The sequence below is a fragment of the Mustela erminea genome, chromosome 1 (assembly GCF_009829155.1).
Source record: "Mustela erminea isolate mMusErm1 chromosome 1, mMusErm1.Pri, whole genome shotgun sequence".
NCBI lineage: Eukaryota > Metazoa > Chordata > Mammalia > Carnivora > Mustelidae > Mustela > Mustela erminea.
The window spans coordinates 40,774,360-40,801,688 of NC_045614.1; the positions used below are offsets into that span (position 1 = coordinate 40,774,360).

The 27,329-nt window shown below is 45.5% G+C and overlaps 1 protein-coding gene across 2 annotated transcripts in view; it reads right to left on the reverse strand.

The window, feature by feature from the left end:
• Positions 1-27,329, reverse strand: part of PDZRN3 (PDZ domain containing ring finger 3) — a 239,845-nt gene that overhangs the window by 15,694 nt on the left and 196,822 nt on the right. For both annotated transcript variants that reach the window (XM_032325117.1, XM_032325125.1), the window contains 2 exons: positions 5,991-6,238; positions 2,334-2,421 (listed from right to left, as the gene is read on the reverse strand). In XM_032325117.1, coding sequence (XP_032181008.1) covers positions 2,334-2,421; positions 5,991-6,238 — 336 coding nt within the window. The remainder of the gene's footprint in view (positions 1-2,333; positions 2,422-5,990; positions 6,239-27,329) is intronic.

A 27,329-nucleotide genomic window follows, 5' to 3' on the forward strand; every position in this document is an offset into this window, starting at 1 on the left:
CCGTCAGGTTCTCTGAGGCATTAGACACTAAAATAGATCACTAGTATGGAGTCGAGCTTAACAGTGTCCACGACTTACCAAGTCTACACCATATAGCCAATCTTTGAACAACATGGGTTTTAACCATGTGGGTCCACTTACATGTGGATTGTTTTTGATAAATACAATATAATACTGAAAATGTAATTTTTCTTATTTTCTTTTCTCTGGCTTACCTGACTATAAGGATACAGTGTGTGTTAACAGACTGACTATGTCATTGGTAAGGCTTCTGGTCAACGGTAGGCTACTAGTTAAATTTTTGGACAGTCTGAAGTTAGACGTGGATTTCTGACTGCATGGGGGTGTCAGCCCTCCTAACCCCTGTGTTATTCAGAGGTCAGTCAGACTCTGAAAATCTAGCTCCTGAGATATTTTATAGCTTTTTAAAGACTTCGACTTTATCACAGTTACATTGATCATTAAAATGTAGTGTTGTCCTATAACTATTATTAAATAACCTTCTTCTTGTAAAGCCCTATTCCAGAAAACTCTAGACCCAGGAAATGCTAAGAGATAGTTGGCCAAAGAGAAGTTATTCGATCAAAAAAAAAAAAAATGCTGGGGTAATTTTGTCTGTTGTATCTGTTCCCCTTCATAGGACATTTACCATGCCCTTGAACATATCCATGACTGAGAAGTCCTCTGGAACCCAAATCTGTTCACTGTGGTTCACTCAGACATTTCTCAAACACAGCTGATGTGGAACTCCATTTGCACACACTGTGTGTTAGTTAACATGTTAAGAACTAGTGTCCTGGGGGAGGCACTGGATGCTCCATGAACTAGCCCTGAAGTCGGGGAGATAAGAAATCGTAAATAGGCAGAATCGCTGGTTTTCGGAAAGGCACAAGGCTACATTTCACACAGCATCAATTAGTGGGCGGCCAATACAAAAGTCTACAGTGGACAGTGTGCAGGAACGGCCACAATCTTGAGTCACAATGACCACCGTTCCACAGTGACCATAGGCATTTAGCAGAAAATTCAAATTTTCCAAACAGTGAGTCCATCATGGCTTTAATGCAAAGTACACCGATCCGTCTGTGTCAGGCTGTAGGGAGCAGCCAACTGATCCCTGTCCTCTCTTCTGGCACAAAACCCCTCGGTAACTGTAAAGGACAGCTCCAGGATCACCATCACCTTCCACTCACCCCCTGCCTCCGTCACTGCCCCCCAACTTACTCCACTCACAGCAACCCGTCAGCCTCACACGTGTTGGTGGGATGGCCCGGACGGCACAGCGGGCAGCCACGGTTGAGTAAAATGTTACTGGATTTTTCCTGGCTGGCCTTCCAATGGAGCTGCAGGGCCTACCCTTGACATCAGGAATCTTTCCAAAAGGTCCCCAATTATCCTAGTCTGTAAAGTACAGTTCTGAAAAAACTCTCTTATATTTTTCCAAAACACAGTGGAATACAGGAACCAATGTTTGCCCAAAAGTATAAACACATCTTGAAAGGTGACTCTGCTCTATTTTCCATCTCTCTGATTAAAAGACAAATGAGAGCTGGAACTCTGTAAACGGAGGTCCACTAGAGGAGGTGGGCCGGGGACTGTGTGAAACAGGTGACGGGGACAAGGAGTGCACTTTTCAGAGGGGCCCTGAGTAACCCACAGACTGCTGAGTCACACTGTCGGACACCTGAAACTAATGCAACACCGCATCTTAGTTATACCTGAATAAGAATAAATTTAAAAGCCCTTAGAGGCCGGTGTGACCTCAGACATCACCTAGAATCATATCCAAGTCAGATATGGCCTCAACTTAAGCAGAGTTTTGGATTACCGAATTTTTTTCAAGCTCAGTGTTAGAAACCATCAGGTAAGGCCTTTTGTGTTGGTGTGGGCAAGCTCCCACTCTAATTATCCACCTATTCTCGCCTTTGAGTCAAAGTGGCCATGACTTCAAGCGGAGAAAAGGTCGGGCGCCCCCTGCAGTTACAAGAGTGGGTGGGATTTAGAGCCTGATGAGAGGAGAGAACCTGAGTTCACAGATCCACAGAAGGACTCGCTACCCTATCTTTCAAGAGATTTTAATTTAAAGAAAACCCCTACATTTCTGCTTTGGGGTCAGACTGTTACGTTCTGTTTTAAAAGGGGAACAGAAGGGGAAAAAGAGGCAGGGAAGAAAAGCCGAATTATGCCTTTAAAGGGCATGACTCAAAGTGGTTCTTCTGAAAGAAATCTACCCACAGTGGCTCTTTCGTTAGCATCCATGAACTACGTGTGTGCTCACAGAGACCTTGTTAGTCTCAGCAACGACTCCTAAATCCAGACAAGGACGTCCTTACCTCCAACTCCAGCTCCTCCCTGTCCATTTCCTGATGGATGCCGCCCATGCAGTCACTGGGGTCACAGTACTCGTGGGCCGAGGGATGCCTGAGAACAGAAGAGACACCTTTACGGCCTGCTTGTGGCTGAAAGTCGCTGCTTTCATTCTCGCCCAACCTCGCGGGCCTGCTGTCATGCCGCCTCTATTCTCAGGGCCGGGGCGCTGTCTTGCCCAAGTCCCCCTGTTCCGACCATGCTTCCCAGCAGCACAGGACCTCCCCTGTTGAACACTTCCACTCTCCTCAGAGAAGATGCAGGAGACAGCGGGATTGCCCCTGTTGCTCCCAGTGACCATCCTCTCGCCGACGAGTCCCATGAGTCAACAGGCCTCCTGTCTCACTCAGTGTCTAGGCAGCGGACACACTCCTCTCTCCTGCTTATTGCTTCACTGTTAGATTTTGTCTTTGGGGAGAAAAGGCTGGACTTCAGGCAACACTCCAAGATATGTGCTGGCCAATGAGTCCAGTCCAAAGGGCTGGGACCGAAACTATGAGGCTGTCATCTAGGACAGTGTCTTTCCAAACTTCTGTGATTGTCCCATGACAAGGTAGGTTTGACATGAAACCTGAATACGCATGTACGTGTACATAATGAATGAACAAATGCACCTACATGCACATGTGAAAAGCACCTGTATTGGAGGTGACATGCATACACACCACTGCTCAGAGAACGGAAGCTTGAGTCTCTCTAGGACAACATATGTGAAAACCTGTTTCCAGAAGCCACGGCCTCTTTGGGACCTCCAGGATCCGAGGCAGTGGGGATGGTACAGGCTCCGCGAGCAGCTCTGAGAGGGGCCAGACATGGTGGGAAGGCTTCAGCCTGACGGTTGCCTGGGGGCTCAGAGCATCTTGTCCTCAAAGGTCAACACAGCCATCAATGGGCTTTGGTCTTCCCTCCGGGGCACTTAGTTTTGAAATACCAGATCAGACACGAATGGCCAAACAAGGGCTGGCTTTCAGTTCTGTGGACCTATCTGGTAAATATCCTGCCAGCACTTTAGGGGCTTGTAGTACTGAGGACGCTGCCGGAAGGCCTGGGCTTTCAAGCATCACGTTAACGCTTCCCTTTCTGTCCCGATGCGTGCTCTTGCCCTGCTCTGACCTTCGGGCCAGAACCGGGAAAGTCCTGACCTCTGGACTCCACTGACATTTCTCAAGTTGCCCCTGGGGGGTAAGTCATGTCATGTTAACTAGACTGAAGAGGAAATTAAGGGTTTGGCTTCTAAAGGGCCCATCACGGTGACAGTTCAACATCTGAGAGGCAGGAGTGGCTACATAGCCCTCATCAATACCGAGAGGCAGTTTTGCTCTATGAAGTCAAAGGACTGGCTGAATGATTGTGTTCATCGAATAAGGCAATTCTTTCCCAGGAGCAACGGGGGGGGGGGGGGGGGGGGGGGGCACAGAAGAGTCATGTGGCTAAGCGCTGGGCGTTGAGGTTAGACAGACCGGCCTTTCAGGCACTGCCAACTTCAGCTGAGGAGAAGGGGTGCCTGTGCACTTCCCCACCACACGGGAGGGGCTGTCGTCTGTGCACACTCCTGTGCATGCTGAGCACGGATGCCAGAGAGGGGAACCCCTCATCCCCCGTCCCCACTGTCAGCTGCAGCTGAAATTACTCTGTCAGGCCTGGGGAATTAGCCCTGGGCTCCTGTGACAGTCAGCGGGAACACCATGGGATGAAAAGCAAGCCTCCATCCGGAATCTGGAGGAACCACAGGGAATGTGGGCTCATTCCAGCTACTGAGTTACTATCTGAAACCCAACATGTAGCACCCAGACGTTCGCCCTGGGAGGGATAAGATGCCCTTGGAATGGATAAGGAAGATGTGGTCCATATACGCTATGGAGTATTATGCCTCCATCAGAAAGGATAAATACCCAACTTTTGTAGCCACATGGACGGGACTGGAAGAGATGATGCTGAGTGAAATAAGTCAAGCAGGGCAAGTCAATTATCATATGGTTTCACTTATTGGTGGAGCATAACAAATAGCATGGAGGACATGGGGAGTTAGAGAGGAGAAGGGAGTTGAGGGAAATTGGAAGGGGAGGTGAACCATGAGAGACTATGGACTCTGAAAAACAACCTGAGGGGTTTGAAGGGGCGGGGGGTGGGAGGTCGGGGGAACCAGGTGGTGGGTATTGGAGAGGGCACGGTTGGCATGGAACACTGGGTGTGGTGCAAAAATAATGAATACTGTTACGTTGAAAAAATAAAAAATTAAAAACAAACAAACAAACAAACAAAGGGTTGGAATTTTCAATCCCCTCCACCCCAAACTCTGGGTAAGGGAGAGGGGCTCGAGATTGAGTTCAAGCTCCAGGGCCAGTGATTTAATCAGTCGTGGCTAAGTAATGCCTCCGTAAGAACAACCCAAGAGGAAGGGATTGGTGAACATGGAGATTCAGGGCCAGTAGTGTGTATGGAGAGAGCACAGAAGGTCCACACCCTGTCCCTAAACCCTGCCCTACGAAACCCCTCCATCTGGTTATTCCTGAGTTACATACATCCTTTTACAATAAACCAGTAAACTAGGTACTAAAAAAAGAAAAAAAAAAAAAGATGCCCTTGGAAATAAAGCATCACGTCAATGATCAGAAGCAGGAGCAAGACAGGGAGACCCAGGAGTGACTCTCCCATCACCTAGAGAGACTCAGGTGGGGAAGTGGACATGCTGTCCTCACACAGGCAAAATCACACATTATGAGCTCTACGATAAAGCAGATACCTTCTCAGAAGTGGTCTCTCTCAGAAAATTTCTCGCTCTTCATTTTTTCCCTAGATGTTTCATCTCACTAACTCAATGAACGATTCTGCTCCCTCCTGAGTGCTTACCATATGTCATGCTGAGAACTTCCCACACATTACTTCCTCTAGCCCAACTCCCACACACTGGGTGCTATCACTACTTTTCTTATATTAAAATGGGGATAAAGTAAATTGTCCCAGCTGCCTAGCTAGTTATCAGTTCAAACATCAGTTTCATCTGACTTGAAGGCTCCGAGCTCCTCCCTCTCTCTCTCTCTCTCTCTCTCTCTTTCTCTGGCAGGAAGTAAGGTAAGAGGAGAGTCATGTGTAAAGTAATTCATTCAGGATGCCGGATCGCAGCTGTTACCTAATCGGTAAATGTGGTATTTATATGAGGCACGTGTGGGCTTATTAACACGGATCCAGGTTTGAAACGAGACCCAAGAAAGCAGAACGCACACCCTTCAGGGCTCTCTTTACACTCCCGACTCACTTTGTTGTCTGTTTAAGAGAACCATCAGCATTCCCTCTAGTTAGAACACAAAACCTTCACATTGCCATTTGCGGTGATTAAATTTTAGTCTGAAATAACTTTTACGACATTTGTAAGTAATTTCGTTTTTAGAATATAATTTGAATAACTCCGCTCCAGGGCTATAATAAAGTAATTAATATGTCAGGGCGGTTTTGAGCAGGACTCAATTGATTGCCTCTATAAACAATAAAGTTAAACATGAGCAACTTGGAGGAAAATTGTAAGACCCGCTCATGTTTTCCACCCCATGGAAGGGAAGAAAACAACGTCACTGCACTTCTTTACCGAGCTTAACGGATTAGTGCCACAGGACCATGTGACTTACTCCTCTGGCAGGAGATAAGGATCCAGCACAGGTGGTGTGGGAGAGGACATCTTGGTGAGCGCCATGATGTGCTCGAAGGTGATGTCCGTCTGGGTTCCCGTGTCTACCAGCTGCGACTCTGACGGAGGCGTGAACATTTTGGTCCGAGGCGTTCTCCTCAACACCTGTACCACAATGGGCTCCTTGGCGGTCTTGAAAGCTTCCACAGCCTGGTCATGAGTCGCTCTGGATAAGTCTTTACCGTTGACCTGCGGAAAAACATATTTAGGGCGAGAGAGGATTATAGTCAAGCAGAAGCTGGAAAGACTGTGCCCCCGGGGAAGCAAGCTAAAATGAAGAATCTAATGGTGTCAGAGAATTCCAATTCTCCCTGTTTTAGGTTTCTTTCCTAAGGAATGCCTGGTAGGAAGGGAGTGAGTTTCGAGGGATACAGATCTGGCATCAAATGATAAACCTCACATTGGGGAAGTCTTGGCTTCCTACCGGGATGTCTTTCACACGGTATCATCACCTGCTAATCTTGCCTGTGAGAGAAAAGAGCAGCCTCCGGGCTCAGAGCCTTTATCAGCCAATAATAGCTAACTAGAAATTAATTACATTGTTATGCTTTAATGGGGTCTATTATGTCAGGTGACATTAGCTTTGCTTTTATGGAAGTGATGTGAAGTTTCCTTTTTAAATAAATTGCTTTGCTTTTTTTTTCTTTTTTTCAAAGTCAATCTAATATATTAAGTAAATGATAATCTGGGCGATAGATGGACATGGCAGGTGTCAACCTGGTGCACGGACAGCTGGCATTCTGGCCGACATGTGGGGAACCAACGCTAGCTTCATACGGTCCTGTTTCCCACTGTGTACAGCCTGAGCCACCACCGCATATCCCGTGCCTTTACTTACAGCGTGTCCACAGTCTACCGCAGGACTGACCCCAAGCTACCACTTAACACTTCCCTCAACACAGTCCGGGAAGCTGGCAGAGCCAACGTTATGCTCATCTCCCTCCCCTAACAGCTGCCGATTCACCACATGAGCCCACACAGCTCGTTAGCGGTGGGTCACAACTTTGTACCATTGGCAAGAATCCTGGATTCGGCATCCAATCCGCTAACTCAACGTGGCTATCTTTAGCACAGCTTACACAAGAGGAAACAGAAGCCAGAACCTTACTTCTAGAAAAGGAAGTCATTCCAAGCAACCTCTTAGTCCGACTCATGAATTTACCTCGTCCTCCTCCCGTCCCCCACAGAGAAGGACTAGGATGTTATGTTCCGGGAGTTTGGTAACGTCTAGCGACTACACTGCAGAAACCGTCCCCGGCTCATAGTTCAGTGTTATTCCCCAGGCGGTCGGCTTGCTTGATACAAAGTGATCATACAGAAACCATACTCTGTGGGCTGTACCTCTGCAAAACTTCCTGAGCTTCTCAAGTCTCCGGAGAGCAACACTCACAAGCTCGTGTCACTTCACATAGGGGTTCCTGAGCATAAATCTCTTAGACTGATGCTCCACTGTTTCAGTAGGCATGTTTTTAGTATTTATTTACAAATGTCAAAATGAACACTGAACCTTTCCTGTCCGGCATACGCTTCCTCCCCTTAACCCCGCAGTATCTTGTACTTCAAAGCACAATAACAATTAGGTCCCAACTCTGAGGCAGAGAGCATGTCAGTTTCTCTTTGTCTGAGCAAAACACAAGTATTGATCAGGCAGCCGTTTTTCTATTTTTGCTAAGCCCCTCTACTCCGGCCCTGCAGGGACAAGAACTCTCAGGACCGCGGATCTTGTAAACAACTGCTGGGTTGAAGAATAGATGTGAGACTCCTTCCTTATAATGAAGCCCAAGTGCATCACGCCGGCGGAGATTATTAATGATCTGGAGTCGATCTACTTAAGTAATTTACTTGCAACACGAGGGACTTGGGTAGAACAAGAACTCTGGGCTAGGAAATGACTCGAGTGTGCCAGGAAGTAGGAGAACAGCTGAAAACACCGAATTCTTCCATCTTCTGCCCAAGAGGCCTGGGGACGCCAGGGTTGAACCTCACAACTGTCTTCCCCCTTCTCCTTCGAGAAGAGGACAAACAGACACAAAGGAATTCTTTCTAGTTTCCAAACCAGCAGACTACCTTGGCCCCCTCCTTGCTCAGAGCCCAGAGTGCTGGGGGCCTGGGTTGGGAGGGAAGGGGAGGGGGCGTGGTTGAACAGCAACTTGGAGATCTGTGAGATTCATGCTGCGGCAGAACTCTCTGAGCCCTATTTTCCATTACTGCCTGATGCCAAGGGTCAAATACTACAGGAATGTGCAGTGCGAGAGTCAGACCGTCCCTGGGTTAAATTAACGCCACAGATAGCACGCGTAGGAGATGTGGGCGTGGCCACTGCCAGCTAGCCCAGCTGTCTCCTGCCCTTGGTAGTCACCAGGGATGGCTTGTACCGGAGGCAGTATTACTCCCAACCATCACGTGAAGACTTTTTTTTCCCCTAAGTTTTTATGTATTTGAGAAAGAAAGAGTGCGCATGGGCAGAGGAAGGCACTGAGGGCGAAGCAGACGCTCTGCTGAGCAGGGAGCCCCACTCGACTCAGGGCTCCACCCCAGCACCTGGAGATTATGACGTGAGCAGAAGACAGATGATTAACTGACTGGGTCACCCGGGCGCCCTCAGAAATGAAGACTTTTGAAAGCGTCCTGCAAGTTCTTGTAACCTGTGGTTTCTCTATTCATACATAAATACCAGGGCTTTTGCCAAAAGGGAGTGAACACGAGATTTTCTTTCAGGATCCTTCTAGTTGCATCTAAAGAAGAACCCATCCTAGGAGTCAACTTTTTACATGTACAATCAGGTCTTCTAGACGCAACACCAGACAGTGTTAGCTACCTGGTCGACAGACAGGTCTCCTTGCCTCACCTTCCTCTCAGCTCAGGAAGATGAAATTTTTTTCCTTCTATCAGATCAGAGAGCTTTCCCTCCCGGGGAGCCTGCGGTGTGGGTTTGATTAACTTTGGCTTATTACGGTGCTCTTGTTCCCTTACTGATGGAGTTAGGCATAGGCATGCAACATACTTCTGGCTGGTAGGAGACCATGAGGAATCTGCTAGGGAGCTTTTGAAGTTTCGTTTGTTTTTAAAACAGGTAGGGATGGCCCCCTGCTGCCTCTGGGCAAATCATCTGCATGTGGTGCCTGGACCCCTGGGAATATGTTGGGATCATGTTGAGAACCAGGTTCTGGGTCCAAATTAACAACATACTGAGGGATTCGGAACAGAAAAACTGGGCAGCTGGGGTCTCTGATGGTTGCACTCAGCAAACGAACTAACCAAGCTTAGAACCTCTGAACCCCAAATTTCTTCTCATATTTATCACTGAATTCCTCATACATCGACCATTTTAACTTCAATCTTCACTGCTTGCAGCCCAAAACATCCCAGTAGGTATGACTATCACAGAGATGTACTGTAAAATTAGGCAGGAATGTTACTACCTATTACTTAGGTAGATTTTATAAATCAGTACTACAAGACGGAGCAGATATTTAAATGGTACCTAGAAAAAGAAATGCAATGGACCCACCTGAATCAGTCTAAGCTAAGAGGATTCATGGGGGCAAAGAGCCGCCCTGTGTCTCTATGCACAGAATTCCAAAACACAAGAAGGCTTTTCTGAATCCGTCCTGTTGTTGGTATTATTCGAAGGTGTTGATGCAACGACACCCATCGCATCTCTATTGCCTGGAGTGAAGAAAGAGGGCAGCAAACCCAAAAAGGGCCTGGAATGTTGGGGTGACCACGAAATGGCCTCTGGTCCCACTCCAGGAGGTCACTGCCATGCTGGGTTCCCCAGAAAGGCATTTCTGACACCTGTGCCCATGAGAACAACTTCAGAAGCCCAGTGTCATGCGTGTATGTGAATCAAACACAGTTCTGTTGAAACCTGGGCACAATCTAGGTGAGCTCCTCCTTCCTTAAGTTACAGCTCAGGGATGGAAAGCACAGGTCTGTAAGGGTAATGGAGGGCAGGGCTGGAATCCTGCCTGTGGGCTTTGAACAGCTTGACTATTCCGAGTCTCACTTACCCCGTCCACAAAATAATGTAATTACAGTGGTGTGCTATTAAGGTTATTATGAAGTTTTAACAAGATAATCTACTTAGAGTGACTAACATGCAAATAATAAGAAATTTACTAAGATACCAGGGCTAATGGAGATCCTATACCAGAACAGTCACATTTTCCCAGGAGAAAATAATCTATAAATCAAAGAAGCAAAATGCAGCCTAATTAGGTAGTCTTAAGAAACATATGTGTACCCAGGAGCTCCCTGCCCATCTCCTGTTCCTGGACTACCAACATGCACGTTAATACTGTAGAGTCCTCAAGCTGGGATTCTCCAGCGAGGGTTTGAGGGGGTGGTAAGAGATAAATTTTGCAAGACTTGACCCACACAAGCTTCTTGACAGGGTATTTTAGGGATCATTACATTCTCTTAAAGGACAAGGAGACAATGTGGGAGTTTACCATCCTAGACGATCCATTTTTGCAGCCAAATTTGTTTTGAATTACCTTGTGCACATAACACTTATTACACTGTCATCTTGGAATCACATCCCTGAGAGCCTTCGCGAGGGGTTGACGCCGGTGCGCTGTCAGCCACCCGAGAATGACAGCTTTTATTCCCGGGATTAGCATTACAGCTACATTACACGGCGCGGCCGTGATGATGGCTGCAATTACAGAGGGAGTGCGCCGCAGTGCTCATCCGGTGACGTTTGGCCGGGGCACGTTAAATATCATTAACTCGCCCAATTGAGCAGATTGCTTTTAAAACAGTTTATGCAGCTCTAAAACCAAGTAAATGGAATGTTTTGGAACCAGAAATGCTGATTGCAAACTTTATCTTTATTATAAATTAAAGGCTTAAGTTATTCACCTAAGGCTCCGGCCGGCCCCTCGGGACTTAGGTGCAATTATGGTGAAAATCCAATCAGTCTGTCTCATGGCAAACATCGCGGCCACAAACATGACATGACACTAAGGAACCCTCGAGAGGTCCTTTAGCGTAAGGTCTCTTGAGACAAGACAATTACGCCGTGGGCATGGAATGATCCCTGCGTGGCCGGGCTAACGTGCTTGCTGCTCTCTGTATGAGGCACCTGTGACGGTCTTTTCCACAGCCCTGAGAGGTGATGCAAGACTGGGGTGGGGTGGGGCGGATTTTCTACTTGGGGGCAGATCTCACGGACAGTGGGCTTTGAACCCCTCGGTCCACCTTGTAGTCATTCGATCCCTGGGAAAGTATTTGCTGGGGTTATTTAGACAGGATGCTACTCAGGAGCATTAAAAATGAGGTCCCAGCATGTGTGAGCCACTCAAGAATCGGCCAGAAGGAATGTGTCGTGGACGGCATTTTCCCAAGACACCCGGTAAAGGATGTGACCTGCTGAGGTGGCCGATTTGCTCTCAAAGACTATACATGCTGGCACACAAACTGGGCCCATAGCCCAGAGAGAAGCCAGACCACTGCTGTGTACCTAGAAATGCCATCAGTGCAAGTCTTGTCCTGCACCTTTAGTGTCGCCTTCCAAAAGACGCTCCCAGAAAGCTTGAAGGGTGCCCTCCGACCCAATGGTGAGCAGTTCAGGATACCTGAATATGTAATATTTGGAAAAGACATACCATGCTGTCTCTAAGTTAGAAAATATGCATCTATTTTTAGGAAGACATCTGGTTTCTGAGGTTCGAGGTACCGCAGTCACCTCTCTTTCCACCGCGTGTGCCAGCGACCCCAGTGGAAAGCGCTAATGCAATTTTAAATCCAGCCTACTCTCAATTATGCCGCTGGCTAAAACACAACTTTTATAGGGTTCATTTAATTAAATACAGGGGCAGGGATTTCATTCTGTAAAATATCACACCTATGTTGTCGAACTAATTAAAACTTAGATCCCACTGGAACCAACAGACAATAACAAACTACAATACTAAAAAGTAAAAGGTTTTAAGCTCTGATTTGGGTTGAAGCAAAAAACATTTTTTTTTCATTGAGGAAACTTCTTGTGTGTTTTCATTTAGTTCAAATGTATAGTCTGCTCTGGGGCTGGATAAAGGGAAGGTTAACTTATCTAACATGTAGACATTATGTTTAATAAGAAGGAAGAGGAGTCTTCATAAATAAATGGTGTTTAAATTAATGTATTTCTGTGGGAAGTACTCACTTTCCTCTGTGAGGTCATGTATAAATAGATTACCCTTCTGGAGATCTGGAGATCTCAGTTCCTATGATGTAAAAACTTAAATCTGTAGGAGCATATTTGATTTCTAGCATGGACCACACTAGAGTTTGTCCACAGTAATTTCTAAATGCATCCTGATGTTAATTCCTCAGGTTTGGTATTTCTGTAACTGGAAGATTCCTCACCACCTCTGACTTACTACATTCTGAGTCACTTGAACAACTGAACTTACAGTCTAGGTAGTTTTCCTGTTATGTCTAACTTAAGTATCTCGCATTTTAAAATCCCTTACTTTTTTTTTTTTCTAAATGGAGAATATTCCTGGTGATAGCCTCTGAATAATAAAATGGATGACAAGTCCTAAAGAGAGGTAAAAAGTCACGTATGTTCTTAGTTTTTCTAAAGGTAGTATTAGTCCTAAAATTATAAAATGCTTTCTTCTCAGGTTAAAAAAAAAAAAAAAACTACCTTAATTGACAATGTTTTGTTCATTTCTTTTTGGGAGCCTTGATGTCATCACGCCGAAGTCCCATTTTAAGTGATCACATCCAAATGTCCATTAAACTATGGCGTATCTGAACCACTCAGCAACTTATTAACATGGACATTTTTACATCATCTTAAAGGTGATAATTTAAAGAGGCAATTCAACCTGTTATAGGAAAGTCCAGTGTCGAGTACTTGGAAAGAAGGTATTTCTATCGCTAAATCTCCCTCCTTTCGAGGACTCCTAAGTTCTTTGGAACGTGTCTTCTCTAGTCCTATCTTTCATGCCTCTGCAGCAAGGAATGGCTTCAGGTGTAAAGCCAGTTAAATATGGCCAATTATATTCCGCAGCCCATCACTATTCACTCCTGGGAGACATTCTTCCAAATACCTCCAACCATCCTTGCCCTTCTGTTATTCTTTATGCTCATCTGGAAGAACCCACACCAGCCCTTATGGTCCAACCATCGGCCTGTTGTTCACTTCCACACAGGAGTTTAGTGATGTTAATTCACACAACAACATGTCACCAAGTAGAATTCACAGCACTTTCTTGATGTGCAATCACATAGTTACTTTTCTTGCCTGTATTTTCTCACCAGGCTCTGAACTCCACGAGAGCATGAATGGTGCCTTTCGCTCCCTGCACACCCAGACCTCAGCACAGCAGCTGGAAGGCAGCAGACTTGCCAGCAGGCCACCGGAGTGACCTCTTCACTTCTTTGTAGACAGTTGCATCCCCTCACTGGGCACATCTGCTACCATCTCATGGTCCTTTCTACTCTTAAACCAAAATTCAACATTTTCTGCTCTGTGGTCTTCTATGCTTAGCTAAGCTAAATACAAATCTGGTTGAGTTTCCTTTAGAATTTCCACATGTCAAATGTAAATACAATATGCCTTTTGTGTTTTTCACATACATACGCACATATTTAGTGAAAAGCATTTTCAGTATAAAATGTACACGGCACCATTCTCGGTAGGACCGACATGATGTCAGGGGTAAAGTATCCTCTGTTGTTTTGGAGAATGTAAAACGTGAGGCCCAGAAAGGTCATGGAGTGTCTGCGAAGAACCAAGGTGGCTCTACCCAAGCTTTCCTGTCCTCTGTGGGTTCTGTATTTATTGTAGGAGACAAGGTGGGACCACTTCAAGTGAAAACACGGAACCTCCCATATAGGGGAAGGAGACAAGAAAGACCAAAGTTACGGACCTCACAGAAAATCAGAACATGTGAAAATGCAAAATTTCTTCCCCCCTCCCTATCCCCCTGCCCTCCTCCCTCATATCCTGTCCCTCTCCTGGATCCCTGCTTAGGGTTGTGCAGACTAAGCTGTGAACAAGGTGTCCAGACATGGAGGGGAGCGGGTGGGCGGGCTCAGAGGAAAGGGAGCTTTTTTCTAATCCCCACTGAAGTGCTGGAAAGACTGACCATGGTCCCACTTGGAGCTGTCACCGGGTCAGGAGTAGGAGGTGTCACGGACGCACGTGACGACCTGGCCTCTGGACACTCAGAGGGGACTGCATGGTGGCTCAGCTACCCCAGCCCTACCCGAAAAGGGCTGGAAAACGGTCTCTTCCCCTAGCACCACCGTGCTGCAGCATCCGGGAGAGCAGGCATGATCTTTCCGGGCTCCGTTGCTCACCTCGCCATCTGATGGGAGCCCAGAGGAGTGGAAGTAACGTGCAGGAGTTTGGGGCACTCTGGCCATGGTCATGTCAACAGTGGTCCTGCGCTCCCTCCAGGATGGCCACTATTCTAAGCACGGCGCGTCTACATACTCAGCTGATCTCCCGTGAGGGAGATGGTGTAAAATGACCTGTATCTGACGGATGAAATCAGGAGGCCAGCGAGCATCTGTGTATCTGCAGACCTTGGATTCAAGTGGCCAGTGGCTTCTAACTTGAATCGGCAGATGCAAGTTCAGAGCTAGCCGTGCTTCTTTTTACAGGTCCGTTTTATTGCATTTAACGATCCATATTGGCTTTACCCCCTACTATCAAAGCAATACAGCCGCCGCTCAAAGGAGAAAGGCGTGGTTCTGTTTTTGCAAGCATCACACCCAAGGCCTTGTGAAAACCACTTTACTATGTCATTTCCATCTCCCTGGTGTAAACTTCATATCGGTCTCATAAACAGACCTTGTAAATTTGTTAGCTGTTTTCCTCAAAGACGAGGGCAGTGATTAGGATAAAACTCTACCCTCCAGCGTCTCATCGTCAGAGAAAAGGACATGTAGGAAGACTCCTCCATGAGAACGATCACTGTCATGCTGAAATTAAAATATGATGTAAAAAGAAGTGTTTAATGATGTTTCATGTAACCACGGGCACCAAAGTTTCAAACAGGATCCTAACGGAGACAGCATGGAGGGGCGTAAGAACAGGCAAGAGTTCTACACAGGGTCTGACCGCCTCAGTTTAAATGTAAGCTGTGTCACTTCCCTGTTATATCGTCTTGAGCAAGTCAACCTCCTGGTGACTTAGGTTTCTTATCTGTAAAATGGGTCAACAGGAGGACCTAACTCATTGGTTTGTTATTCAAATTCATTAGGCCACACATAGAAAATCATTAGAGTTTGTGCCCCCACAGAGTGCGTGCTCAATAAATATCAGGTATCTTTTATCTTCATTCATTTGAAGATTTATTGGGGGAACCCATAAGTGCCAGGCTCTATGTCCCACTGAGAAAGTGGTGACCCCAAAGTTCAGTAACAGTGGGTAAGAGTGACCACTGTCTGGGCTCTGGAGTGAGACACACATGGGTCTGAATCTCTGTTCTACCATTTACCACATGTGAGACCGGGTAAATTACTCTACCTCTGTGTGCCTCAGTGTCGCCCACTGAAAATGGAGGATATTAAAGTAGTTACCTCCTAGGGTTTCTGTAACCACTTAGCAGTGCAAAGTAAAGCTCTCAGCACAGTGCTGCTTGCCAGCCATTGTAATAATGTCCTGCAAACTTGGACCCATTCTCCCTGTGCCTCATCTGTGAATGGAGTTGTGAAGATTCAATGTGAAGAAACTCTGGCTCAGGGTCAGCACTTTTCACAGGAGATACCAGCCCCCATGTGGTCCCGGAACATTCCAGCTGCCAAATTTCAGTAAAAAACTTTAGTGCAAATAAACTGTATAGGAACATCAATAAAGGGGTGCCTGGGTGGCTCAGTTGTTAAGCGTCTGCCTTCGGCTCAGGTCATGATCCCGGCGTCCTGGGATCGAGTCCCTCATCGGGCTCCCTGCTTGGCGGGAAGCCTGCTTCTCCCTCTCCCATTCCCTCTGCTTATGTTCCCTCTCTCACTGTGTCTCTCTCTGTCAAATAAATAAATAAAATCTTAAAAAAAAAAGATCAATAAAAAAGATTTTATGTTACACTCATGTCTATGGGAAAGACACAGATGGATTTGTAGAGGGATCCTAGTGTCCATCTCAAGGATCTGGTATTCGGAACGATTTGTAGTGCATGCTGCTCTGGGCCAGGCCCTGTGCTAAATGCTTTCTATGCGTGAGTCCATCCTATCCTCTCAATAGGGTCACTGGTGAGGTCAGAGGTGTTTTCCGTGTTTACTGATGAGAAAATAAAAGCCCAAGTTGCTAAAAGCAGCATCTGAAAAATAGTGCAGATCATAACCAGTATATATGGGACTTGAACCACATCTGCCCAAGTTCAAGCGTATGTGCTAACCCTCTTACCGCAGAGCTGCGTAGCTGGAGCACTGTTGTCTGACCCCAGCCCAGAGGTAAGATGAGGTGGAAACAGGATGGGAGAGCGGAGTCAAAAAGAGTCATCATCACACGGGGGGCAAGTGAGCCTCAGAGGCGAAACTTAAAGCTCTCATGAGGAAGTCAAGTTCCTCAAAGTTCCTCACCCAAGAAAGACATTCACTGTTGGTGTCTTGGGCAAATGGTTGAGCTGGGCCACACGGACCCAAGGCGGCTAAGCCAGCTGACCTTTCCCAGAAACTCCCCTTGGTCATGGGACATGTTTACCAAGCAGAGTGAGAAAACATAAGTTCTCACTCACCCACCCCTTCCTACTTATCTGCAGAGAAGACGAAGGCAGAGGAATCTATTTTCTTTTCTCATTTCTTTTCTTATGAAGCTGTCCCTTCAAATTTTAGCATGTTTGTCCTACACATGACCTGAGGCATTTTGTGAAGCCCCAGTGATGGGACACCATTTAAAATGGTCCAGCTAGGCGGAATGCAATGTGAGTCTTGTGTTAAAACAGAAAACTCTTGAGCGGTAATAAGAAAACCAGTAGCACAGGCATATTGAAGCCCATGAATCTTACAGAAGTCAGGCCAAGAGAACAAATTTTGCAAGAAGCTCTCTGACCTTAATGACCTCTGTCTTACTTATTCCTCTTGATAAGACAATGAAATTTCCTAACTATCTTTATATAACACCAATGTCAGTAAACAATCTGATGCATGCCCGGACAAATGAAAGCTAAAGTCATGCACTTGACAGAATTTCCTGGCTCTTGTGGATCTGTGTCTCAAGTTTTTATGTCACTTCAACAGTGGTTTGGAACTTTTTTTGTTTATTTTCTGTTTTCTTCCAAGAAATAAAATTATGACATATAGGGCTTAGATAAAAACTAATTTTTTGCTTCTGCCCTGCAAGCCAGTAGTAAAATTTCCATGAAAATGACTGAGATAGAATCCTTAAAGAAAATGCTGTAAATGATTGCCTTGTGGTCTTAGCAGTTAAAGCGAAGTCCATTGAGAAGGGCCTAGTACAAGCATGAAAATGAAACTGGCACCGGATGTTGAGAGAATGGGCTAGTTTTTCTTTTGTTTTCACAGAAAATAATCATTAGTTGGTTTGTCCGCAATTATCTTCCTCAATAAATTATTATATATCATCTCAAACACTTCTAATTTACTAAATAGAATTTTTAAAAGATCCACACCAGAGAAAAACCAGAAAGTATGGCTGGGATTTGAAATACAACTGAAAGACTAAAAGGCCCCTTGATGTTAGGGATCCTACTTTTTACCTCCTAGAAACATCAGACATCATCATTCATTCAGAATATTTTCTTTGTACCATACACTATGCTCAGTCATTTTATATTCAATCACTCATTCATGTGCTTATTGATCTAATAAATACTGGAGATGACCATGTGCCTGGTATCCTGCTTGGGGTTGCCAGTGCACTAGTGAGCAAAACCAGAAATGAGAGCCACCCATTAAGTTCACAGTCTGGTGAAGGAGACAGAGCTAATGATCCTGTAACAGAGAAGGAAAGAGAACCTGGCTGGGTTTGGAAATAAGGCCAGTACTGGGATGAGGGGGAATCCTCTGAGGAAGAGTTGTCAAGCATAAATCAGCAGAATAGACAGGATTTACATGGGTAAAAAGAGAGAAGAGCATAGTCCAGACAGAAGGAGCAGCATGTGCAAAGGTCCTGTGGCTGGAAGAAACCTGGCACAACTGCATGAGAACAGGTGGAATATAGACTGTTATGTGATAGGACTGGAAGGGTAGGCAGGTACAGACCACAATGACCACTGGAGGCCACAGAAAGGACTCTGACTCTGAGACAACTAAAAAGGGGTAGGTGGAGAACTAACCAAAGAGGATACATGTTCAGGTTTGCCTCTTAGAAACATGACCCTAGCACCTGGCTGCTCTGTGAAGACTGCAGTGGCAGAGACTATGTAACAGGTGTCTGTGGTGGCCCAAGGACAACAAAGAAAGATTTAGGAAGTGGGACACTTTCAACCACCCTTTGAGTTATTTCCATTTTCATAGGAAGCTGAGACTCAAAAGGGTAAGTGACTTGCCTAAGGGTCACAGAACTACTAAATGTAGTTTGGGGAGCCTGAACTTGATTTCTCAACTCCAAAAGAGCCTGCTTTGCTAAGATAAATCACTAGGGGTGTGAATATCATGGCAAAACATATCCAAGTAGCAAATTTCAAAAACATGAAATGAATAAGGATTCAAGCAGGTCCTAGGCTTCTCAAGAATTTTCCTTGTCCTACTACAGACTTCCAGTAATGTCCTGGGTTCCAAATCATGGTTCCTTCTTGGGGCTCCCTCCCAAGTGCATGGTGAGAACATTGTGTTCCCATCCAGTGGAAGCTACCATTTTGCTGGAGCCTCTGCTTCCTATGACTGTGGAATCCTACAAGTCTATTCTTTGGCTAGAAAACCATAATGAGGTTAGATTATAGGCCTAGGAATGGTTTATTATGCCAACGGGTTAGAAAAGCCACTCAATCTTATATTTCAACAACTCTTTTTGCAAAATGGGACGCATAGTCCTCAGCTTCAGCAGGGGAAGACCCTTGCTCTGCACATGAGCTTCCCATATGGTTGGTGTTCTAAAGCTGTTGTAAACCATATCTAATTATACAATTCCCAGATTTTTAGTTTTAAACTTTATTGGATGTCAACATTTCAAAATCATATTATGATCGGCAATTTTCAGCACTTTTAGTACAAAAATTTTTCCTGATCTTCTTTTCCTTCTTAATTATCCCCAGGAGGAAAATCGCAGAATTGAAGTCTGCAGTTAGCAGGATGGCCCTTGCTACTCAAGCATCCTCAGAGTGGGCGGAGAGGCTCTGGGTTTTATTTTCCTAACTCGTAGCAACAGACTCATTTTGGAGAGGGATAGTGTATGTGTGTGTGTGTGAGTGATATAAAGTCACTGGAACAAAACAAGAACAATTCATTGCTTATCTAATTGATGTGCTTAAAGCACAAAAACTAACCTCTTGTTTTGTCCCGAACTGTAACAAAATTCTCTATTTTTAATTGCAAACTGTTGCTCGATTTGTTCAGGAAAATTTTGGTTAGAGGAAAAAATATGTCTCTCTCTTGCTGGGTTGAGATAGATTTCTAAATTTAAATACAATTTCTAAAAGACAAAACACTTCATCCTACGAGCTCGTACTTCATCTGTCCTATGTATAAGAATATTCCGTTTAGGAGTGTTGAAATGCAGTAAAGAACCTAGATAGATCTCTAGTGAATTGCCAAAAGATTCACAGTTTGCAGATACCTTCCCCTGCGACCAGAGACAACTTTGTATCAAGGGATTATATACATTCTCGTCAAGTTCTCTCGGCTGGAGTATGGAGTTACCAATTGATCACTGTGAGACATTAATGCAGAACTCTGGAAATACTGGCTTTGAAAGCAGAACCAATGTAAGTGAACAGGAATGATGGCCTCTGGAGGTGTGGAAGGAACAGAAATCGGTAAGATTTAGAACCTTTATGAATCAAAAATAAACTTAAGGTGGTACTTCTTTCTCAAAGATTTATAAATGTGATTTATAAATGGCACCAAAAGAATAATGATGACATCCTGGTATATTTATCACCTCTAAAATAGGGACTAAAGTGACTCTTCCTCTCAACTTCACAGACACTGAGGGCTTTAAAATATGACCACATTATCATAATTGATCTTCGCTTTTTTGGTGATTAAATTCTGGGCCATGAGAATGGCAGAGTAATTACAAGAATGAGCTGCACAGGACTCCCAGGATGTAGAAGGCCCATGATAAGTCTGTTGATCCTAATGGAAATAACAAATAAGAGATGCTTATGGAAAGTATGAACTTAGCCTTTCTACACACAATTCCACAATCCACCTGCTCCCGATAGTCTGCCAAATGGTGAGAGGAAGAACTGTGCCCCTACATTTTTCACCTCATAAGAACGCTCGACTGTTAAAACTTCTTGACTTCCTTTTCTTGCTCTCAGTTTTGGTTACAGGGAAGCATCACGTCCGGGGAGTGGGTCCGTCAGACATCCGCTTGACTCTCGGCTCCAGCAGGGGACACAGAGGAGATGGACCCCTTGCCTGTGGCCGCTTGGAGAACTTTGTTTAGATGACAAAATAACCTTGAGTGTGTCTCAGTGAGGTGAGCTGTGGAATACTCCAGTGAGAGGTTTGGCCAAAGCCCAACTATGAAGTCTCTCTTCTACTGTCGAGTTGTTAGTGAGTTTTAAGGAAGAAGCTAACAGGGTTGTTTTGCTGAGAGGAAGGAGGATAAAACCGTTTGCAGGGCACAGGAATTCGCATGTGGACTCCCGTCCCTATGACAGAGAAGAACCTGCAGCATTTTCCAAGATGATTTATTAGACATGGGTAGAATTTGCTAGAAACCTACCAGGAGCAAATCATCTGGGAAGGAATTAATGATCCAAACACAACACTTGATAATGCAATTAGAATATGAGGAAATGTAGGGGTTTTCCAGAGAGAGGGAAAAGTAGGGAGGCAGGGAGGGGGACAGAGAGAGAGAGAGACAGACAGACAAAGAGAGGGAGGGAGGTGGGGACTTTGGGGAGGGGAGAGAGAGAGAGAGAGAGAGAGAGACAGGGAAGGAGGGAAGGAAGGGAGCAGAGAGACAGACGCAGAGGGAGAGAGAGAGAAATACGTATACATGATTTTGATTATGTCAAAAGTAAAGCCAGAAAAAGAATCTAACCACAAATTTCTGAAAGAGTGAAGTTGTCAGAGGGGAGAAGGAGAGGGCTGGGGTGCGCTCTCTGGCTCTTTCCCTCCAGTATAGCTAGCAAGTGTGCCCAGCTGAGTGGAAATGCACTTGCGGCTACGTTTCAGCAAAGTGGTGTGTGGGTCTGAGGAAAAAGAAAAAAATCAGACCCCCGGCAGCAAAAACAGGGACCCCATCATGGAATGGCAGAGCACAGCGATGGGACACAGTGTTTTTCTTTCGATGCTGGAGTCAATGGTAAGATTTCTCCCCCGTACTTTTGTTTGGGTCAGGGATTCTTTTCCTTTAAACCTTTTCTTAGCTGAGTTAGAAACTGAGAGTCTGACGCTCTGGAAGCTTTTTTTCTGACCTCATTTCATCTTGCCTCATAGATGCGCTCACCAAAATACGCATTTTCCAGTGGCAACATCCGCTGTATGTGTCTCCAGAGGACATTTCCGGCTGTCTACTCGTTCTAGCTGCCATCCTAGGCTTTGTGCACACACTCTATCTGGGTAGCACAGGCTCCCTTTATTTTTATGAATGTCTAACCCTATATGTTTTTAAAAATCTGTTATTGAACAACATATCTTCCCTGTCTCTTTCATTAGTTTGTTTAGTTTGGAGAGGCTATGATTAACGGTAGTGAAGCCTTTCCAAAGCATTTCTTTATTTAAATATTTGGCGTAGTCCTACCCCCATCTATACAGAACTTGTTTCATACTTTCAAAGCATTTCGTCTGCTTTCGCTCAGCAAGTAAGGGTCCAGCTTGGGACAGCAGCCCGGAAGCTGAACCCTCTTGGGATGCGCGAGAGCACAGGAAACATGTGCCTGGGGAAATACCGTCCATGAAATGCTCTTCCTAGAGCTCCAGGCGTCTTTCTGCCCTCGAGCTTCTGCCGGGCTCACGCTGACTGCTGTGGGCTCAGATAGTTAGGAAGCCCAGCCCGGCTACCAGGATTGGATCCTCACCCCTGAACAGGCGGCCCCTGGGGCTTGGCACTGGCCGCCTGCAGGGCTTCTTACTGGTGTGTGTTCACCTGTGTGATAACTTGGCAGTGTCCAACCCCCTCCACCTCCAGGGGGTAAGAACGGGAGGCTCGTGACTTAGTCCATGTTGTAACCCCTGCCTCACCGCCAGTGGCTCCTCTCCTTGGCATGGTAGAGGTGTTCAAGAAGTAACACGTGGAACAAATGACAGAATCTGAGCATTTCTTCCAAACATACTGTGTATTCACCTTTGCGTTAAAATCTTGGGGAGTCTTGGCCTTTCATACTTCTTTCAAAAGCCCTGTTTGCCACTGCTCCTTTCTGAGAAGTGACTTAGCAACAGTGGTGGCCAATGAGGTCCACACAAGTTGCCCTTTCTGGAGCCACTGCTGTCCCTTGACCTACCTCTCAGAGACCTTCTAGCATAATGATGACCCCTTTTACACCCAACTCTGGAGGCCTGGCTGCCGCCGCCTCCTCTAGGAATGCTGGCTTTCTCCCTTGGTCCCCAGAGCCATAACTGGCTTGTCGGACAACACATAACAGTTAACAGCACGGCGTTGGGGGCAAGGGTGTGAGTGCTGAGAGCACGGGCTGCCTCCGTCTTTCCCTTGGCACATGGCCCGGTGAACCAAGCCAGCACTCAGTAAATGCTGGCCTTCAGACCACAAGAGGGTGACTCACCACTGGAATAACTTGCGGATGGGACTCCTCTCCTGCTTTAGTAAGACAGTAAGATGAACCTCCCTGCAGGGAAGTGTCACACCAGTACATCATATAACCCCCATAGCTGTGGAACTCTTTTTTTTTTTTTTAATTTCCCTTTGATAAAGGAGAAAACAGAGCACAGTTTCCTGGTCCACACTTTTGACAATACTTCTGTGGTAGATCCACAGTCCTTCAAGCTTACCTTATAACACAGTCATATGCTCATTAATGTAAGATTTAATTTCTGACCTCCTGCCATCCCAGAACGTGAGCCTCCCAGGACAGGGACACTTGGCTATCATGGTGCCAGATATTTAGTACAATGCTGGGGACACTGTTCAGACATGTCCTGGAGACCAACAGTCCTGCTGTAGGACCCTGGCTCTGCCCTGTGGGAGCTGTGTGATCCCAGGCACATGAATCTGCTTCTGTAACTGACCCTCAGTTGTCCCGTCTGTAAAATGGACATAACAATAGGAACTGTGCTCCAAGGGGCTGTGTTAGAATCACATGAACTCTGTGTCTAACCTGTGTCTACGGACCATGAGCACTGCAGCTCACGGTGACTTATCATTGCTATTAGCACAGAAATCCAAATCACTGGAATGTGTCTATCTTGCCTTCCCTGGACAAAGAACACAATGCTAGAATGGCTTCTTCCTTTCTCTGGACGTTACTTAACTGTGGCTGGGTGTGGCAGAGAGCTGCTTCTAAACCTTGATGGCCAACTGAGAAAAAGATGTGCTAGCTCTTCACCGTGTCTTCTCCCTGAGGCTTGGCCCCTCCCTGCACTGTAAGGGGGAACAGTACTTGCTCTCAATTCCACTCCAGGGAAGAACCACACCAGAATCTTCCACTGGTTGGGGGAGCAATTAGACAGACATGCCTGACAACTCAAACATCAATGCCTGGCAAGTTTCTAGATACCTAAGCTTATACTCCAAATTTTAGGCTTAGAAAGTTGCTAGAGCGACAACGGAAAAGGAGAAAACCCTGGGCCCCTGGAAACAGAGGCAATGCAGGCTATGGTGCCATAACGCACCATAGTGCACGGATGCATGCTGGTCAGTGCAACAAGAGGTAGTTGGTATCCAACAGGGAGAGGGTAGGAGATACAAGTCATTCACGCTGGGGCATTTCCTAACTAGATAAAAAGAAGAGAATCCCAGGTGTGAAATACCATTGTGATTCGGTGGGGGAGGGGACACAGCTCTTCCTCTCCTAATGCCAAAGGAAATACTGTGATGAAAGAGGGCAGTTTCTCCCTAGGTTTTCCAGATCCCCCAAACAGTAAACAGCTGCTTGATAAAGGAACATCAGTTCCTATTACTTAGAGTTTCCTCTTATTAGAATGCATGTCACTTCTAATGCTATGTGCCCCACCACAGACACTTTTGGGCACAGGAGGGGAATAAAGAATGGTCATGTATGGTAAAGCAGGAACTCATCTGAGCTGTGGGACACTGCTTAACACACTGGGAGGAAACTTATTTTCCCAGATGTCAGACAAATTAACTCTGTTCTCATTGGTTTAATGCTGTGAAGAGTGTCTGTCTCCATTATATGGCTTATGCATTTTTTGTTCACAAAAACAGAAAACATTTTTGCTTAAGACTTCTTTATATACAGACATGCAAACATGCCAACTCTTGAGCAATGTGTTTGTAAAGATCCAAGTTGTAACTGTGGTCCTACAGCTGTCTTCTGCTACAACAAATGGTAGAGGGAGAGAGAATTCTTGTGCACATGAAGAATGTTTTTTCTTAAGGAAAAAATAAGGCAGTATTTTAATACCTTTTAAAGATCTTGAGAGCCAACCAACGTTTTCCTCCCCATCATTACTATTTCTGATTTACTTTCCTTCAGAATTTGGGGGAGGGGAGAAGCTTTTTATAATACATGGTATTTCTTCTTGGGGCTCTTCTTAATATTTTTATTTTATTAAGTACTGACTACATTAAAAGTTTTGCAAGAGGCATATAATTATAAAGAATGCTACGCTGCATACTTGTAAGCCCATCCCCCCATTGGAGAAAAGAGCACAACCAATATATCACTTGAAAAGCTAAACATCCATGTCCATGGATAGACAGAATGCCAAGAAGACCACAAGAAGGCAGCACCACAGAAGGACCTTCTCCCAGGGGCACAAGAGTTTCTAGGTAACTATAGCACAAGAAAACAGACACCCCTAGTGTGATTTTGGGACAGGGAGACTCTTGATGGACCAGAAAAGAAAGGCCAGAAACAGCCCCAAACACAAAGGAAAACTGGCACTGCCCTTTGATGGGGAAGAGATGGGCTTTTCTCCATTGGTACAAGGAGATCTATCTTAAAACAAAATGGGCTCCCGCCTTACAGCCTTCTGTGGAAGGCAAAAGTTATATAAAGCTTTTGGAAGAAAATACAGGATAGCAGCTTTAGAGCTTCAGAGTAGAAAATGTATTTCCTCACAGAGACTGAAAGCACAACCTGTAAGAAAAGACTGATATATTTGACTATGTTCAATGAAGGGATTTGGTTCACTGGAACACATCCTAAAGAGAAGGCAAAGACAAGCCACAAACTGGGAGCAAAGGTCTGGAAGTCATACCTGATACAGGACTGGTATCCAGACAATGCTTTAAAAAATCCTATAAACCAAAGGAAAAAGGATGAAAAATCCAATAGAGAACCGGGGCGAACACCTGAACAGGCACTGTATACACACACACACACACACACACACACACACACCCACACACACACACACATTCCAATATGGTCAATATATACAACAAAAATAAAACACTCTATTTCATTAGTAATCAAGAGCACAGCAAATTTAAACCATAGTGAGAAACCTCTTTGTATTCACAGCATTGTAAAAATTAAGGAGCCAGACGATACCAAGTACTGACAGGGAAGTGAAGCATTAAGAACCCTTCTACCATGACAGTCTGGCATTAGTAAAATCGAGAAGCATTCCCCTTAAAGCCCGCCTTCCTTCCCTCCCTCTTGTTCTTTTGTCCATCTTTTTGTCCGTCAGTTTGTCCATCCATCCAACCATCCATCCAACCAACCATCCACCCATCTACCCATCCATCTGTCCATCCATCCATCCACCCACCTGTCTACCTGCCCATCCGTCCATCTGTCCATCCATCCATATGTAACCACATATCTCTCACAGCAGTGGTTCCCAGACCAGCAGCATCTAAACCAGGGGAAGGGCAGGGGACTCAGTGCTTTCATACTGCCTCCAGGAGATGCTTCATGTTCCAGTTTGCGAACCAGTGCCCTAGAGGAACTTCGTGCCTTGAAACTGGTGTAGGAATGCAAGTTACAGTTGAGAGTGCAGTCCTCTCCCACCCCCTTTTCCTACCAAATAGGAAAAAAAAAGTGAGAATACCTGTAATGCCCAGTGAGTATGGGAAAGGGAGACAAGGTGAGACAGACACTTAGTTGCAGATGGTGTTACACAAAGAGGCTTATCTGGGGGATGATCAGGCAATACTCACTAAGACTGCTAAAAGTATTTCTCCTCTGGCATAAAACATCAGAATGTACACTCAGATAGTTCCTAAGGATTGGTCAGTGGTACTGTTTCCCTGACAGAGACAGCTGGACTGCGTCCTGCAACCTGAACATGCTCCAGAAGCAGGGAGACCCAGCAGCATGGTGATGGCCACCCAGCTCACCATCAGAAGGAGCTCCCTGCTCCATGGACTCACCCACGATTCTGCAAACGAGGATTCGTTTGGCTAATGAGGTCTTTCTAAACACACATTCTCTTCGGGCAGGAGGATTCTGTGTACCATCATTCGCGTTCTTGGGAATTACTTTAAATGAATTTCCCACTGACTACAGGAAAGGGAGCATTTATACAAGAAGGAGGGTGTATGACTTAAGAAGATGCTGGAAGATTCTGGAATCCGGGGTGATTCTGAAAGTGACACTGGTTGAAGAAAATTGAACGTTAATTGGCTGTGGACACACACACACATACATGTGTGTATGTGTGTGTTTATTTACATGTGCCTATACGTCTTTCCTAGGCAAAGCTTCACTAACCTTCATTTCCCCACTTGTAAACTAGATATCATAGAACAACTTACTTGAAAAAAGCCCTGATTCGCCAGAATAAAACGACTGCTATTTTGTATTCACCAACAGATGGTTACATTTTGATCTGAATGGAAGTGTCTGAGATAGAAGCGTGTCCTGCTGCCTCTTCCTTCCAAGGAAGAATGGAGAAAATCTGCCCCAAAGCTTAGGTTAACTGGAGAGTATTACCTCTTCTGGTATTTTGGGCTGAACCTGGAACAGGGGTGTTGAAACTTGAGTGAGCATCAGACTCACCTGGAGACCTGGTTCAACACAGATTGTTGGTGCCCAGCATAGGGACTGGGGCTCAGTAGGTCTGGACTATGGCTAGAGTGTCTGCATTTCTAACGAGTTCCTATGTGACAGTGATG